The sequence below is a fragment of the Sinocyclocheilus grahami genome, unplaced genomic scaffold, assembly GCF_001515645.1.
Source record: "Sinocyclocheilus grahami isolate Dianchi unplaced genomic scaffold, SAMN03320097.WGS_v1.1 scaffold833.1, whole genome shotgun sequence".
NCBI lineage: Eukaryota > Metazoa > Chordata > Actinopteri > Cypriniformes > Cyprinidae > Sinocyclocheilus > Sinocyclocheilus grahami.
In genome coordinates this window covers 24,678-43,874 of record NW_015506012.1, presented here as the reverse complement: position 1 = coordinate 43,874, position 19,197 = coordinate 24,678, and the positions used below count along the sequence as shown (strand labels likewise).

General features: G+C 37.5%; 1 protein-coding gene across 1 annotated transcript; it reads right to left on the bottom strand.

Annotated features, from left to right (window-relative positions):
- Positions 1-920: 920 nt before the first annotated feature.
- Positions 921-18,741, bottom strand: LOC107562682 (C-1-tetrahydrofolate synthase, cytoplasmic-like). Its single transcript, XM_016247368.1, has 21 exons — positions 18,666-18,741; positions 18,455-18,567; positions 17,454-17,538; positions 16,515-16,574; positions 16,382-16,435; positions 15,939-16,075; positions 13,794-13,930; positions 13,028-13,074; positions 12,834-12,941; positions 12,664-12,738; positions 12,475-12,567; positions 12,243-12,377; positions 12,098-12,166; positions 11,827-11,938; positions 7,316-7,455; positions 7,119-7,160; positions 6,857-6,957; positions 6,388-6,565; positions 3,679-3,786; positions 3,172-3,309; positions 921-1,832 (listed from the first exon to the last, which is right to left on the bottom strand). The coding sequence occupies exons 2-21, from the start codon at positions 18,553-18,555 to the stop codon at positions 1,761-1,763; spliced, it is 1,992 nt and encodes a 663-aa protein (XP_016102854.1). The 5' UTR covers positions 18,556-18,567; positions 18,666-18,741; the 3' UTR covers positions 921-1,760.
- Positions 18,742-19,197: the final 456 nt, after the last annotated feature.

Here is a 19,197-nt window from a genome sequence, read left to right as displayed (position 1 = left end):
TAGTTATTTTAAGAACTGTTCCTTGAAAAGTTCTTTGTGGAACCAAAAATGATTTTTTCCTATTGCATCACTACGAAATCTTCCTTTTGGAACCTTTATTTTTAAGAGTAACTGTTATTCTATGATACATAATGACTGAAAATCTAATCTGGAATTAAATGAAATGTCCGTGATGAGTAGATGGCACACAGAAATTAATTTGTCATTTGGAGGCTTGCTTGATGTTTGCAAAAGACAACTGTGCAAATATGACCTGTTATCTTATTTTCCCAGGGTCTAATCTATATCTATGTCAGTAGCAGACATTTCCTTATGGACCTTTTATTCGGGCAGCAGCCTTTTTATCATTCAGGCATGTTTTAAACTTCGTTCAGAAGAGGGATTGCTTCTTTCACTCAGGATATATACGACAAGTCTTGACATCTCATGCATGAAATGTTATTTCAAGCTCAAAGCCACCAATGCTAATGCTCAGTGACGTTAGGTCCCAGAGGTATGAGGAAAATATGCCCTTGAAAGCCGCACCAGAACACCAAAAACATACAAAGTACTCAACAAAGCTACCACATAAATGTATTTAGGTCTGGTGGAGTTTACACCGGTTCACTTGAATAGGCTGCCTCATACTGATAAACCTGGTGGCAATGTCTTGAACTAACCCCTGAATCAAACAGGCCAGATGCACACTCAGTATCCCACTTAGCAAATATGGCTCTATTTTCATGGTGACAGACCCATTCAACATTAATTTTACAAAGCGCAAATATGTAAATATATAAAATACTTTTATATGAGTTTCTGTAAGTATCTGCATACAAAGGTGTTTAACATGTCTATGTATGAATGTAATAACATTTTAAACCAAATTAAAACATAAACCAGCAATCCTTTGTTAAAATAGGACTCCGAAATGTTGGGTTTCATTTTTGATTAGCTCAAATTCAATATCAGCACAGCATGGTATACGCACATGTTTTTACCCCATAGAAACAGAATGCTTTTCTAGTCACACAGCTTCAGATAACTGTAAGGGACACATTGACAGTGATCATTGACTACTGGACAGCAGCAATGGCTGCTGGATAACGTGTATTGAAGAAGAGGCTAAAAATAAACTGGACTAACAAGCTGGACAAATATACAATTATCTAATTATAGTCTACAATCAGGTTGGCAAGCTTAGTATCTATAGCAACTGGAAACTTCATTAAAGGCTAAGCCAAGATTTTATTGGAGTCAAATAAGACAGCATATAGATAGAGTAAACATATAGACATTGCGCTATCTCATATAGTCACATATTATCTATAAAATCAAACGTGGCTTTCAATAATACTGGCAAACGTTAGCGTAATAGGAAAAATACTGACAGACAATTGGTTCTGTGTTGCTAAAGCTCAGTCATGGCTAAAATATCATATGGATCAAGAATCACAGCGTAATAACTGAGATCTGGAGTGAATTTATAAAATACAGAGCAACATCATTTGTCTTTTACAAATTTACACTTCATACAGTGAAAAAGACATAATTAGTTGCTTTTATAGCAAATAAAAAACAGCAGTTGCATGAAAATACTATACATGGTGATCATACAGAGCTAGAATATGATGCCACTATTTGACTTAAGAGTATTTGTAGGTTTTAGAAATCATTTAGCCATGTTAAAAAGAAAACTGTTTCTTTCCACTTACTAAAAGTTTGATTGGCCATTAATTAAACCAATTTCAGCTTGGCCATCTTAGTGAGTAACCATTGCACTACTTGCTGGAACTGTAAAGGTTGTTGCCATGGAAACAAGGCCATATGGGATCATCCATTTCCGTATTTGTCTGTTGGAGAGTTTGAAGAAATTAGTCAATCTGGTGTTATCATGGAGGAGTTATTTTGCTGTCTTAATAATACACCCAATTATGTTTTTTCCCCTAAGACAAAAAAAGCTAGCTGAAGCAATGAACATAATTTTTTTAAATAAAAACAGTCCAACGAGCTAAACAAAATCATGCTGAGCCAAGTTACGAAACCGCATATGAAAATGACTGCTACCCTGAAGAGCAGTTTAATAAATTGACTTACATTTGTAATCTGTAATAAACAAAAATGTTGGATAAGGTCACTTGGACCACCAGTGGATTTTGTTGAACAGCTCATTTTCAGCACAGGCATGCAGCCTAGCAACGTGTCTGGATAAAAATATCCAAAACATGTGTGACCAAATATTCTCTCTTTCTTTTCTGCACTGTAGGCTGAACCGATGAGTGACTGACTGAGGGGGACAGAAATAAACCAATGGCATCATCTGATTAGAGGTCAACAACCTCAGTGTTCATGTAATCTCATCATTTTATCTTCCTTTAGTGTGTTCAGCCAGTAATCATTAACAATGCTTGACAACAACAATCACTTGCTATTATATTTTTCCTTCCTCAGGTATGGGGAGATGGTGTAATGTGATTGGGCTCATTTGATGCAGTTATGTACACCACCAGTTAAAAGTATAAATTTGATTTGTGTCTTATGTTTCTGTTTAAATTAGTTTCGGAGACACATATCAGTTGTAAATTATGATGCCGAACAAGTGACTAAAAATAATAAATTTGAATATAGTCTCATACACTACCATTAAAACATTTGGAGATTTTTTTATATTTTTGAAAAGTCTCTAACGCTTACCAAATCTGGATTTATTTGATCAAAACTACAGTAAAAGCAGTAGCATTGTGAAATGTGATTACAATTTAAATTGGTTGTTTGCCATTTTAATAAATTTTAAAATGTATTATATTCCTGTGATGGCAAAGCTGAATTTTCAGCATCATTACTCCAGTCTTCAGTGTCACATGATGCTTTAGAAATACTTCTAATATGCTGATGTGGTGCTCAAGAAACAGTTCTTATTATTATCAGTGTCTAAACAGTTGCACAGCTTAATATTTTTGTGGAAGCTGGGATAATTATTTCTCAGAATTGTTTAAAGTTCAAAAGATCAGCATTTATTTGAAACAGATTTTTTGTAACAGTGTCTTCACTTTTGTCATCGCTTTTTCACTTTAATTAACAAATTCCTTGTTAATAATAAAACAAAAATCATGCTGACCTCAGATTTAGAACGTGAGTATTAATATATCTAGTTCTAATATTATATATATAGATATGGAGTATAAAGCTCACCGATTCAGTCAGACAGCAGAGAAAACCTGCTCCAGCATTGGCCTTGATATCAGTTATGGGCAGCATGAAGTTCGACATAGGGTCATTACTCAAGGACAGGCGTGTCTTAGCTATGCAAACTGGCAAATTCCCAAAGTCCTTTAAAAAAGGAAAAACAAAGATGATGAAAAAAAGAAGTGGAATAAGAGAGAATGTTCCACTCTGCCTCAGGTAGACAGGCATACATAACAAACTCATTCTTTCAACTCTGTTACACAAAATTTTCCATCCACAATATGTCATACAATGTTTTATTTAAAAACTCTGAGTTGCTTCTACCAATTAGTACAACCCATATCAATTAACAGAGTATTAGTATTAAAGTATATACTGTATTTGATGACAAACATCTCATTAATAAAGTATGTTCTATAAGTAAACAAATATCGGAGAGTTTTATGAATACTATTTCTTAGTCTGCTATATGTATATATAATTAAACAGAATTATAATGAAAATGAAGCTTACCTGTTTTGTATAAAGCGCAAGCTTTTCTTTTGCTTTTGGAGACAGCTCGATATCTTTTGCACCATACATCTTTTGTGCCACAGTCCTTAACTTATCGGCAGCTGGAATCTGAAAATAGCCATTTATCTGTTTAATAATGCATTAGTATGAATAATGGATTTTGGCTTTATTCCACCAGTGGAACCTTTCTATACTTAATACATACAGACTTCCTCCTAGCCTTAATTTGCTATGAAAAGTTTTCATGCTGGTTATATTTAGGCCTTGTCAATTAAAAAGATTTCATGCATTATAAAGTCATTGGCTGCTAATGAAACAGCTCTATATATAAAGTGTTAATTGAGCTCAGAATATGTGTGGGAAAGAAGAGCACAAAGACACTGGGTAATGAAAAATCCAGAGTGAAAGTAAAATTGCTCCTCTGTGTACTTGTATAAGGAATTTAATGATGCCACAAACAAATATCCTTTCACTTCCTCTAACACCTAGTTATTCAGCTGATGCTTTTACACAAAGCAAAGTACAGTACATTTAGTATCAGTTTCAGTTGTAAAAGTGGCATTTAAAGCTAAATTTTTTTAAGTTGCCAGTGCAAATCTTACCCACTACACTCTTAAAAATAAAGGTGCTTCAAATGGTTCTTCAAGCGATGCCATAGAAGAACCATTTTTGGTTCCACAAAGAACCATTCAGTCAAAGGTTCTTTAAAGAACCATCTCTTTCTTACCTTTTTATAATCTGAAGAACCTTCTTTCGCCACAAAGAACCTTTTGTGAAACAGAAAGGTTCTTCAGATGTTAAAGGTTCTTTATGGAACCATTTAGACAAAAAGGTTCTTCTATGGCATCGTGAAGCACCTTTATTTTTAAGAGTGTATGCCACTTCTCACCTGTGGGTCGTAGAGGAACCTGAACTGTCCAGGTAGTTTAGCTGCTCTCTGAACAGCTTCTGCCAGAGCCAGCGCTCCAGCGCCACCATCAGACCAGTTAGTACACTGCACTGCTTCAAAGGCTCCAGCCTGCCTGGCCTGGCCACACACCAGCTCCAGCTCAGCGCGAGTATCAGAGCTACGCCAAATACAATCAGAGCCCATTTTCACACACATTCACTCAGAGTAGGAGTACTGTGTGTGGTTCAGTTTGGCTCGTGAGCTCGTAAAATGTAATTATTAGATTATAATTAGAGATACTGTATATGAGTGAAAAAGCATAAAATTGTACATATGGGTAATAATCCCCGCCGTGACCCTGCAGAAGATAAAGCGGTATGGAAAATGGATGGATGGATATTGATAATAATGTGTGACTAGTTACAATTAGCTAGACAAAATACACACAGACAGCACTTTTGGTTTGCTGTTTGATATTGTACCTGAATTTGTTGACACCTACAATCACTGGCAAACCAAATGCTTGTGCATTTTCCACCTGTCTCTTCAGATGACAACAGCCTCTCTCCAGCTGCTTTAGGTTCTGCTTTGCAGAAAATATCTCATGTAAAATATACTAAACTCATCCACTCACTTTCAGAAATGTCATTCAAATTTTCTTGCAGTAATATGGCTTAACCCTTACAAATATGACCATTCAGAATTGTACATAAAAAGGTTACACAACTTGAAAGAGTGTACTACCTCCTGTGAATACTCTTTTGGAAGGGGCAAAACAGCTTGGACCTATAAACAAGAAAGAAAACAAGTGTAAAGACAATGTGAGATATTGCCTCTGTGAGAACAAGCACAAGAGTGCTTAATAAGCACAATCTATGTGTTATAGGCTCAAGTGAATATATAATGAAAAGCTGTCTATACATTTTGTGGGTCTGACTCACAGGGGGGGCACCACCATGCATCTTCAGGGTACGAACAGTGGCCACCATCACTACCACATCTGGCCGCAGGTCTGAGCAGCGACATTTAATGTTGAAAAATTTCTCCAAGCCAATGTCAGCCCCGTGACCAGACTCAGTGACTGCAAAGACAGGAAAGAGTAGATTAGACAGAGTTTGAATATTGTGACGACTTGTGCATTCGTTTTTGTTGTTTCTATTACACAAACCTAAACCTAGATGTGATAATACACCACGGTTCAAAAGTCAACAAAATGCAACAAGGTTGCGCACCAAGGCCCAAAAACACAGTAAAACCAGCAATATTGTGGAATATTATTACAATTTAAAATTGTATTTAAAATCCGGTTTCTATTTGAATCAATTTTAAAATGCAATATATTCCTGTGATGGCAAATCTGAATTTTCAGCAGCCATTACTCCAGTCTTCAGTGTCATGATCCTTCAGAAAACTTTCTAATATGCTGATTTGTTGTTCAGGAAACTTTTTTTTTTCAATTGCACTATTAAAAAACATATTTACTGTCACTATTGATCATTTAATGTGTCCTTGCTGAATAAAATAGTTCATTTTTATCTACACTCTTAAAAATAAAGGTGCTTCAAATGGTTCTTCAAGCGATGCCATAGAAGAACCATTTTTGGTTCCACAAAGAACCATTCAGTCAAAGGTTCTTTAAAGAACCATCTCTTTCTTACCTTTTTATAATCTGAAGAACCTTCTTTCGCCACAAAGAACCTTTTGTGAAACAGAAAGGTTCTTCAGATGTTAAAGGTTCTTTATGGAACCATTTAGACAAAAAGGTTCTTCTATGGCATCGTGAAGCACCTTTATTTTTAAGAGTGTATGCCACTTCTCACCTGTGGGTCGTAGAGGAACCTGAACTGTCCAGGTAGTTTAGCTGCTCTCTGAACAGCTTCTGCCAGAGCCAGCGCTCCAGCGCCACCATCAGACCAGTTAGTACACTGCACTGCTTCAAAGGCTCCAGCCTGTCTGGCCTGGCCACACACCAGCTCCAGCTCAGCGCGAGTATCAGAGCTACGCCAAATACAATCAGAGCCCATTTTCACACACATTCACTCAGAGTAGGAGTACTGTGTGTGGTTCAGTTTGGCTCGTGTAATTATTAGATTATAATTAGAGATACTGTATATGAGTGAAAAAGCATAAAATTGTACATATGGGTAATAATCCCCGCCGTGACCCTGCAGAAGATAAAGCGGTATGGAAAATGGATGGATGGATATTGATAATAATGTGTGACTAGTTACAATTAGCTAGACAAAATACACACAGACAGCACTTTTGGTTTGCTGTTTGATATTGTACCTGAATTTGTTGACACCTACAATCACTGGCAAACCAAATGCTTGTGCATTTTCCACCTGTCTCTTCAGATGACAACAGCCTCTCTCCAGCTGCTTTAGGTTCTGCTTTGCAGAAAATATCTCATGTAAAATATACTAAACTCATCCACTCACTTTCAGAAATGTCATTCAAATTTTCTTGCAGTAATATGGCTTAACCCTTACAAATATGACCATTCAGAATTGTACATAAAAAGGTTACACAACTTGAAAGAGTGTACTACCTCCTGTGAATACTCTTTTGGAAGGGGCAAAACAGCTTGGACCTATAAACAAGAAAGAAAACAAGTGTAAAGACAATGTGAGATATTGCCTCTGTGAGAACAAGCACAAGAGTGCTTAATAAGCACAATCTATGTGTTATAGGCTCAAGTGAATATATAATGAAAAGCTGTCTATACATTTTGTGGGTCTGACTCACAGGGGGGGCACCACCATGCATCTTCAGGGTACGAACAGTGGCCACCATCACTACCACATCTGGCCGCAGGTCTGAGCAGCGACATTTAATGTTGAAAAATTTCTCCAAGCCAATGTCAGCCCCGTGACCAGACTCAGTGACTGCAAAGACAGGAAAGAGTAGATTAGACAGAGTTTGAATATTGTGACGACTTGTGCATTCGTTTTTGTTGTTTCTATTACACAAACCTAAACCTAGATGTGATAATACACCACGGTTCAAAAGTCAACAAAATGCAACAAGGTTGCGCACCAAGGCCCAAAAACACAGTAAAACCAGCAATATTGTGGAATATTATTACAATTTAAAATTGTATTTAAAATCCGGTTTCTATTTGAATCAATTTTAAAATGCAATATATTCCTGTGATGGCAAATCTGAATTTTCAGCAGACATTACTCCAGTCTTCAGTGTCATGATCCTTCAGAAAACTTTCTAATATGCTGATTTGTTGTTCAGGAAACTTTTTTTTTTCAATTGCACTATTAAAAAACATATTTACTGTCACTATTGATCATTTAATGTGTCCTTGCTGAATAAAATAGTTCATTTTTGAAACTTTTGAACAGTAGTGTATTTATGCAGAATGTACAGCATTACAGAATTATAAGCAAATGTGTTAATATATATATACAGTGGGTACGGAAAGTATTCAGACCCCCTTAAATTTTTCACGCTTTGTTATATTGCAGCCATTTGCTAAAATCATTTAAGTTAATTTTTTTTCCTCATTAATGTACACACAACACCCCATATCGACAGAAAAACACAGAATTGTTGACATTTTTGCAGATTTATTAAAAAAGAAAAACTGAAATATCACATGGTCCTAAGTATTCAGAACCTTTGCTGTGACACTCATATATTTAACTCAGGTGCTGTCCATTTCTTCTGATCATTCTTGAGATGGTTCTCCACCTTCATTTGAGTCCAGCTGTGTTTGATTATACTGATTGGACTTGATTAGGAAAGCCACACACCTGTCTATATAAGACCTTACAGCTCACAGTGCATGTCAGAGCAAATGAGAATCATGAGGTCAAAGGAACGGCCTGAAGAGCTCAGAGACAGAATTGAGGCAAGGCACAGATCTGGCCAAGGTTACAAAAAAAATTCTGCTGCACTTAAGGTACCTAAGAGCACAGTGGCCTCCATAATCCTTAAATGGAAGATATTAGGGCAGTTTATTTCGTTAACTTAATTAATTATGAAAATATAATGCAATTAAAATATATTTTAACGCAGTTAACACACTGGCCCCACCCCCACACCTGTACGTCATCTTACATTTCATACAGTTGACTGTTGACAAATTATATGATGCAGGCAAACAACTCCGTAAATGCAGTTATACCCTAAAATTCAAAATATTGGGACAAAAAATGCCCCTGTATGAGTTTTTGTCTCATATTTATATCATATGATAGGCGATATCACACGAGCAGCGAGAGCAACACGAGTGCTGCTTATGTCCGAATACCACAAGTTTTTATAGTTCAGTTCAACAGTTCAGTAAATAAGAAGTTAATATTGTTTTATATTTTAAACACAATATTGTATGTCTTTGCTCAGTTTTTCCAACAAAAATATTAAAGCCACAACAGAATTGTTGTGTGTCTCAGAGCAAAATGATGAATGAAAATTAATGAATCCACGTTTTGAACGAATTGGTTGAATCAAAGCCCCATCATAAAGTGAGGCCCTGTCCCAAATGGCACCTTAAAGGGTTAGTTCACCCAAAAATGAAAAGGAGCCCATAAATTACTTGCCCTCAAGTCATCCTAGGTGTATATGACTTTCTTTTTTCAGACGAATCCAGTCGGAGTTATATTAAAAATTGTCTTTGATCTTTCAAGCTGTTTCATGGCACTCAGCGGGTGTTGCATGCATCAGTCCAAAAGCATTTTCTCACACGGCTCCGGGGGGTGAACAAAGGCCTTCTGTAGCGAATCGATGCGTTTTTGTAAGAAAAATTTCCATATTCAAAACGTAATAATCACTTTAATGTAGCTTGCGCCAACAGTTGTAAACGGAAGCGGTTCCGGGAGGATGACGTATGAGTTCAGCTTTGCTCATGTGCCGGTGAGTCTCGTGAAAACCAACGTTTGTTAACAGGAGCAAAGGAAGCAAAGTTTCCTTACTTTAGCAAAGGAACACCAGTCTCCTCTTGGCTTATATCGAAATCCTCTGACATTCTTCTTTACAAATCCTCGTTTTGTACTTCTAATAAGTGACCGTTGTTTTGTTTTGATCTCTCCCTGTGCTTCCGTGTTTGTCACTTCTGAGCAGCACATGCACAGCGCTGAACTCATACGTCATCCTCCCGGAGCTGCTTCCGTGTACAACAGTGAGCGAAAGCTACATTAAAGTGATTATTAAGTTTTGAATATGGATATTTTTCTTACAAAAACGCATCGATTCACTACAGAAGGCCTTTGTTCACCCCCCGGATGCCTTGTGAGACACTTATTTTTATGGATGGGCGCATTTTAATTAAGTGCTTTTGGACTGATGCATGCAACACCCGCCGAGTGCCGTGAAACAGCTTGAAAGATCAAAGACAATTTTTAATATAACTCCGACTGGATTCGTCTGAAAGAAGAAAGTCATATACACCTAGGATGACTAGGGTGAGTAATTTATGGGCTAATTTTCATTTTTGGGTGAACTAACCCTTTAAACCTTCACGGATTTCCTCAAGAGTCTGCACTTTCGTGACATAATGCCGCTTTGACTGCCAGGTAGAAGTCCAGTAGCCCCTCACTGCAGAACAAAGTTCTAGGGGGTGGAGATGGGTGGGTTTAGGGATCAGGGGTGGAGGACGGGTAGGTTTAGGTATATCTAAGGTGGGAGGAGTTGGCCTTGTGAGACACTTATTTTTATGGATGGGCGCATTTTAATTAAGTGCTTTTGGACTGATGCATGCAACACCCGCCGAGTGCCGTGAAACAGCTTGAAAGATCAAAGACAATTTTTAATATAACTCCGACTGGATTCGTCTGAAAGAAGAAAGTCATATACACCTAGGATGACTAGGGTGAGTAATTTATGGGCTAATTTTCATTTTTGGGTGAACTAACCCTTTAAACCTTCACGGATTTCCTCAAGAGTCTGCACTTTCGTGACATAATGCCGCTTTGACTGCCAGGTAGAAGTCTAGTAGCCCCTCACTGCAGAACAAAGATCCAGGAGGTGGGGTTGGATCCACTTCTAGGGGGTGGAGATGGGTGGGTTTAGGGATCAGGGGTGGAGGACGGGTAGGTTTAGGTATATCTAAGGTGGGAGGAGTTGGATCTGGATCCAACCTCGCCCCCTGGATCTTGTGTTCTGCAGTGAGGACCATCTTTAGAAGTCGACTGCTTAGCTCACCGGCTTGCGGGTTCAGCAGAAGTGGGCACTCGTGAGCACCCTTCTGAATTTTAAAATGATGAATGGGACACCCTACGGCAGGGGTAGGCAACGTCAGTCCTAGAGTGTCGATGTCCTGCAGAGCTTAGCTCTAACCTTAATCAAACACACCTGAACAAGCTAATTAAGGTCTTCAGAATTAGTAAGGCTACAGGCAGGTGAGGTTTTTTTCAGGGTTGGAGCTAAACTCTGCAGGACATCGGCACTCCAGGACCGATGTTGCCTACCCCTGCCCTACGGTCTCGTGGACTTGACGAACACGCGCACGCCGTGGCCATTGTAAAGCCTGTACTTTCCGCGTGCACGAGCCCGCTAGGGTCTGCTATGGTATGCGTGACGTAAAAATTGTCATCGGAGAGTGTGCGCGGAGGCTCTTCGCGGACATCCGTGTGCCTCCCATTTTTTGTGTCCGTGCGTTAAGTAGGCTACAAAAGCACCAACTGCGCATGCGCAGGCTGTGTGAAGAAGCCCGTTGCTACTCGAACCTGTACAATCCGTTGATTAAACAATATAAAGACAGCCAGATGTGCAATAAATCTGGGCAACTGTTTGCTCACATGTTTGTTTACTGTACAAGCCGATCTACATGCACATGTATGGAACACGTCCGCGGAGCGGACCATCAGCGTATGCTTTCGGTAGTATAAATACAAGTAGTCCGCGTTCGCACTGTCCATGTACGCGTCCGGATTGCTCATGCGGAAAGCATAACACAGGCTTAAGTCCTCACGACCGAAAGTGCACATGAAGTGTTCCATTTGGGACAGGGCCTGAGCCGTTTACTAAATTCCTGAATGAATTAGCCATTTGAACGATTCACATGAACGAATGAATGACTCATAAAGACATTTACCGCCACCTGCTGGCAGTTTTAATTTCTTATTTAGATTATCACTGTATTATTTCATTTCAAATAAAAATAAATAATGTCATTTACTCAAACCTGAATGATTTACTTTCTCTTAAGGAACATAAAAGAAGGTATTTTGAAGATGGTAACAAAGCTGTTTAATTTACAGCCCTTATATATATATATATATATATGAACTAGATTCCTTCTTTACCTACAAAACCTTCGGATCCAACCATTTTTAAAGCCAGTTTGTCTGCCAGAATGGAAGGACTGCCTTGGGCAATATCAGCTAATGGGCTGGTGTGAAGAAACACTGGTGTACCCTAGAGAGAAAGACTGAGATGTGCTGAGACAGAATCTGACAGAGCTGAAATAATTAAATAAGAAGGATTCTGTGTGCAGTGATTCTAAAATATTTATACAGAAAATATGACAATGACATTTTCAGTGGTTATGTAACATTATGCGCTATTAAATCTTACCTCTACAGTTTGCATCAAGACAGGTTTCAGGGTACCTTTCAATAGCATGGCCAACGGACCACTCACATCCTGTGATGACAAGGTTGTGTAGATTAGATCCCACACATATACAGACACACACAAACACGTGAACACACATACTGACTAAATCCTCTGTGGTGACGGGATCTCCAGATTTGCTTGTAGCGACTACTATCTTGGCCAGCCTCTGCTGCATCTCCTCCACACTGCTGCTGAGTGACAGTATAGCCATGATCTCATTTTCCAGAGAGCCAGGATCCTGAACAGTGCAGACACCCATTAAAAAGAACAAATCCCTTAATTACCTTTTCAAAAAAGGCACTAGGACAAATTGAAATTATGACACAGATACATACTGTTGCAGTGTCTGGGTCAATGTCTAATCGGACAAAACGTCTTATCTCGGTTCCTGTGAAGGTCAAGGGGTCGGATTTCTCAATGCCCAGTTTCTACAGGTCATGAAGGACACTGTGACCATGTCATCATACTTCTGCAATGGATTTGAAATTAATATCTTACTATAGACTGTGTTTTCTATGACTTACCTTCATTCGGTTGAGCTGTGCTGGAGAAAAGGACCTTTGCCCCCTTCTGAGAGGAACCAACAGGTCAAACAAAACCTGCAAGATTTAAATGTGTGAGATCATACCAAATGCAAACTGTACAAACACATGAGTATAAACACACACACACACACACCAAACACAAACCTGACCTTCTCAGAGAGCTTGGTCTCATAGTGAGCATGTGCTTTAATAGTGTCCATCACCACTTTACTGGCAGCAGAAATGAGCTCATTTTGACCTGAAGACTGAAGGCTGACCTGGGATCAATGTGTTGGAAAATATTCACGTTTCATTTGATGAGATATATTTTAAAATCTCTTTTGCAAAAGGGTCTCAAACAAACCTCCTCCAACGGGACAATCTGAGAATATCCACCTCCAACAGCAATCCCTGTGAACAAAATGAACCCATGACCTCAAGTGAAAAAGAAAAAAAAACATATAATACACTTGTGTTATAAAAGCCTGTTTTCGTCTCAAGAATCTAAAATAAAATGGGTAATTGCTAGTTTTGTGAATAAACTTTAAAATAAGAAATAAGCCACACTGTGAGACAAAGCTGCACTGCAAGAAAAAACAGTCCCAATTTTAAGAAATAGTCGCATTTATGAGAAATAAATTCACAAATGTTTGAAATCAGTTTACAATTGTGAGAAATTAAGTTGAAACAGGCTTTCACATAGATCAATGAGATTGTAAATCAGCAATGATTTTATAGCATCTCATAAATTATTTTTAAATCTCATAATTTCATCTTTTTGTCACAATTTCATCGTAGTTGATATAATAATTCCGTCTTTGTATGACTATTGACTTTTGTCATAATTATAATTTTCATCTCAATTTATTTATATAACTGTTTGTCAGGGGGTTTTCATCTTATAATTTTGTACTTTTAATGACTTTAAAAGTCATAATTATGACTTTTTATGTCATTATTTTTTATCACATCTTTTTTATCACATTATTATGACTTAGTGTGTAACAAGTTTGGATTTTTTCTTATTCAGAGGAAATTGGCTTCCAATGATATATATCAACTTGTCTAATAATTCTGCACACACTGTAATCTTAGAAACCTGGGGGGAAAAAAGTTTGTCCCTCACTCACCCCTAGCACCAAAACAGGATCCTGGGGTAGGCTCTTGCACGCAAGCAAAAGCGTTGATATTCAGGTGGGCCCCTAAAGCCTGAGCCAGTCCGAGAGCGGTGGTGCGCTTTCCCTCGCCCAATGGAGTAGAAGTAATTCTGGTCACAATAACAAAATGAACTGACTTTGAAAGCATTATGTTTGTTGTTGAATTGCTCGACGACAGAGCTTAAGCTGGATGTGAATGCAGTGTGTGATCCATGCTTAATGAAGTGTTGTAAGATCCCATTTGGCGCTTGTGAAAAGTTACTACACTATAAGATTATGTTAATGCACATAATTATATTTCAGGATGCATCGTATTTCTGAAAATGTTGGCATATTATAAGATCTATATCATATTTATAGAATAATTCCAACACCTAATATGGCAACTGTAACGTTTCTGAAAGAGGCATGTTTCTTTCTTTTATCTAGAGCAGGACTGAGTTGTTGTTTTTTTGCACCAGCATTAAAAATATATTTCTTTTACAGTGTGATTTGAGTTAAGAGTTAGTTCACCCACAAATTAAAATTATGTCATTAATTACTCAACCTCAAGTCGTTCCAAACCCATAAGACCTTCGTTCATCTTCTGAACTCAAATTAAGATATTTTTGATGAAATCCGAGAGCTTTCTGACCCTACATAGACAGCAATACAACTGACATGTTCAAGGCCCAGAAAGGTAGTAAGGAGATAGGTAAAATAGTCCATGTGACAGTGGTTCAACCCTAATTTTATGAAGCTACAAGAATACTTTTTGTGTGCAAAGAAAACAAAAATAACAACTTTATTCAACCATTTCTTCTCTTCCATGTCAGTCTTTGCAGTGCGTTCACAAGAGTACCATGACAAATGCGTGTGGTGCTGCTGCGTTCAGACATAGAACCCGGATGTTCTGCGCCTAGTTTACAAGCAGAGGAAGATGCACACTGTGCATAAAAACATGTAAACATGTCTGAAGATTTCGACAGAGAGGATGACTTACAATTTTTGCCCAGCCTTACTTAAATCCAACCAGATTATACAAATGATGAACTAAGAGAGTTGGACGTACATCGGAACGCCATTTCCTGCGTCAGCAGCATCACATGCATGCATGGTGGTACTCTCATGAACGTGTGTCGAAGACTGACACGGAAGAGAAAAAACTGTTGAATAAAGTAGTTATTTTTGTTTTCTTTGCACACAAAAAGTATTCTTGTAGCTTCATAAAATTAGGGTTGAACCACTGTCACATGGACTATTTTACCTATCTCCTTACTACCTTTCTGGGCCTTGAACATGTCAGTTGTATTGCTGTCTATGTAGGGTCAGAAAGCTCTCGGATTTCATCAAAAATGTCTTAATTTGTGTTCTGAAAATGAGTGAACGTCTTAAAGGTTTGGAACGACATGAAGGTGAGTAATTAATGACAGAATCTTAATTTTTGGGTGAACTAAACCTTTAAAGAAGCAAGCTGACAGCACTGTTGCAAAATTGTATTATTGATTTGAAATATATTATTGAAACAATCTTGACAAAGAGTTTTGCACATTTCAGTCTTTCTGCTTCACGTTTCCTATTAAAAGTTTCCTATTAAAATGATAACCAGCAGCTTCTAGTCAAAAAGCTCAATATAGCTCCCGTCAGTAATCACAATAAACACATTTTTAATCACATACGGTAACGCAAGTGATCTATTTCCCATAACTATGAAGCATAAATTTGATGAAACTCTCATAGGATGTCTCAAGAGCCTGTAGGTGAATATTGCGTATTTGTGCAGATTTTAGACTCAGTTGCCCCTCAAAACTATTTTTACTTAGACAACTCATCTGAAATCAGTAAAAAGGCCAATATCCACAAACATCAAGAAAAAGGGCCTTTGGCCTTCTGACTCTTGAGTGGAAAAAAACAGATAAGGGAGCCAAATAGAGTGATTAGACCTGTAAACTAGACCTAGCAGAGACCCAATGGATCAAACGATGAGGGGAAAAAAGTGTGTAAAATGCAACAACTTGACCATGTAAAGAAAAAAGTCTGCACTACCTGTCTATTCCAGTCAGTTTAAATAAATCCACTATCAGGCCCATTTTTCTGGGCTTGCTTCTCAAACATACATTTCAAGCAAATAACACCTACCCATCCACATCTTTCTCTGGGGCCACAGCATTGGTTACTTTCTCTGCGTTTATTGTGTTGATAGAGTCAAGTGATAGTTGTACGATGAGGCCATGGACCGCAGGATTCTCATTTACTGCAACTATACTTCGCAGGACCTTAAGAAAATCAGTGGGATCAGCCTTCAGAATCGAATCCTTTTTGTCCCAAAATAGTTTCATTTGCTATTTGCCATATTTATTTAATAGCTCAGAATGCATTTATCTATTCCAAACACTGACCAAAACTAGATCCGAATGAACTGCAGGGTTCAAAGTTGATATGAACTGAAGACGTCCAAAGGCTCTAATTTTCATTATAATGAGTTGTAAGTAATGCCGCATGGACATATAAAGAGAGAAAGGACGTAAAACAAGACAAGGCGAATCACATTGTTGTTATTGCTTGGGGCATGTTTCTCTTACTTCATCCTCTGTGGCTGTCTCGGGAAGCCTAATGTGGTTCGCATTGATTCCAATCTATGCAAGAGAGGAAGACAGTGTCAGCAAGAGGTTTATGATAAACTTGATTTCTGTTTATTAAATCAGCTCACTGAACCTCAGCCGCTGCCTTGAGCTTCATGCTGATGTAGAGGTTTGAGTCATCTCTGTCCCCAACCTACAACAAAACAAAGGGTATACGAGTGTGTGAAAAGAGTACAAAAAGTACAAATGTAATTGATCTAATGTGCATAAATTATATATTGTTTGTTTAATACTTTTAGGCATTTTACATTTTTATGTCCTATAAAAACAGAATCAGCAAACAACTCACTCAAATGTAACACTGATTTCAATTTTACAAAATAATGGTGTATTATGTAAATGCCTAATGTTGTAATATTTCTGTGAAAATGTTTTTCTCAAAAGTATGTGTAATGTTCTACTATTTATGTGCAAATATAAAAATGCATTAATTTTTTTTTTAAAAAGCAAAACATTTTGGTGTAAATGTTTTATATATTTAATACATTTAATATTTATGAACATTCATGAATACATAAACATTATAAAAATATTTGTAATATATAATATTGCATTTTGATACCGAAATTTAAATGCATTTTTTTCTAAAGATTTAAATCTGGTTATGGTCAAAAATGTTTTGATCAAAACAGACCAAAAATATTTATAAGAACAACAAAACAAACACAGTTCGGGCAGTGATATTATTATGGTCCAAGATATGAGTCACACACCATATCAATGTTATCTTATCATGGTCACCTTAAACTAACACAACTTTCTTTCACGTTGCACACTTATGCATTTATCAACACATGACCATGAAGCCATAGGGAGATTATCTATTTTAACACAACACCCACAGCCGGGAGAGAAAAGAAAATGGCACATTACCAAATGACCATCTGGAGTAGCACGAAAGAAAAAAAGAATAGAGAAGAAAGATGAGTCAGATTATCAGGAGGGGGAAAAAAATTATACAGCAAGCTATCACCACAAGGTTTATTATAATGAGAGAGAGGACCAGACAAACCTGCAGGACAACCAAGCCAGGCCTGAAGCCTGGGAACTGATTCTTCATCTCTGCTACCTCCTTCTTCAGTCGCTCCTTCACCTGTCTGGACATAAAGTGAAGAATGGCATTAAATCTAACTAAAGGGTCTTAAAAAGGGTATTTTGAATTATTGTTTGATCTCAAATAATAAATGAACACATGTATTTAACAAAAGTACTATATAAGTTGATAAAGCTGAACTTCACCTAAATGTTTTAATGTCCTTCTCATAAAGTGTATAAAGGACAATTAAAATATAATATACATTGATAATGATTAATAACAATGGCAGTGCAACGTAAATATAAGGTATGTAAATAATTATATTAATAGATTATTACATATTATATACTGAAGTTTGGGGTCTGTAAGATTCTCACCAAGGCTGCACTTATTTGACACAGTAAAAGCAGAAATATTATGAAATATCATTACAATTTAAAGAACTATTTTATATTTTAATATATTTGAAAATGTAATATATTCCTTTAATGGCAAAGAAGATTTTGGTAAATCATTACTTCAGTCTTCAGTGTCACATGATCATTCTAATATACTGATTTGAAACATTTCTTATTATTATCAATGTTGAAAATAATTGTGCTATTAAATATTTTTGGTACAATTATTTTTTCAAGATTTGTTGATGAACAGAAAGCACAAAAAAAACAAAAACACGTTCATTTAATTTTGTAATAATGTAAAAGTCTTTGTAAAAGTGTCACGTTTGATCAAAATTACTTCTTTAAAAAAAATTACTGACCCCAAACTTTTCAAAGACAGTAGTGTATATATTGACTTAATAATAAATTATCATATCATTTAATAATTAGATTAAAAAAATTAAATTAATATATTATGAGCATAAAAATGCAACACTCAATTTGATACAATTTGTAACATCTCTGTATCCAAAAAAGGAGGTCCTTGGCCTAAAAAGGCACCTGATCCACCTGATCTGCAGGGGCCCTCGAACTCACTGTGAGGTCTTGTTTCCAGATACAATGGTTGTCATGGTGCACTGGCAGTCCCGGTATCTCAAAGCTCCCCGCCGGAGCACAGAGGCAGTGACGGCAAACATCTCCAGCTACTACTAAGCACAACACAGCGGCAAAGTTAGTAAGAAAACATAATAGAGAGAAAAAAGCACCTGAAATTAGAGTTGCTTCAGTATTCTACACATATCAAGACCTGTCCTGTGGGAAAACGTAGCCTGCACAGCCACTCCTCCCTCTCTGCTTTCTGCAAGCGTCTCCTCTGCTGTCACAGGAAACTGTGCAGTGTGCAGCTCCCAAACCAGAGTGTTATCACTGGATCCAGCTGCGGCATTCCAGACTATTCCAGCACGAGTGGGCAAGCAAGCTGATAAAGGAGCCCTGTCAAGGCTGCAAAGCTTAGACAAACTCAAACAATCACATGGTTTGCGGAAAAAGCATGCACAGGGCCAAAGAGGTTAAAATACAACTGCTGGGCTGTGGAGGAAGTGGGCTGTTCCATAGCGAAGAGCCAGGCAGCCAATCAGGGATGCTTTGAGCTGGGACAGGAACAGTCTTGGGACTCTGAGCTCTGTCTCCTCCTCTACTTTCTGCCTGTAAAAAGACTCCAGCATGTGATTTCCGAAACAGAGTACCTCCTTCTCACGCCTCTGTAAGCAGCCCAAAGCCTTCAAAACAGCTGTCAATCAAACAACCTCTGGGAGGAGTCGAGTGCAAGAAGTCTAAAC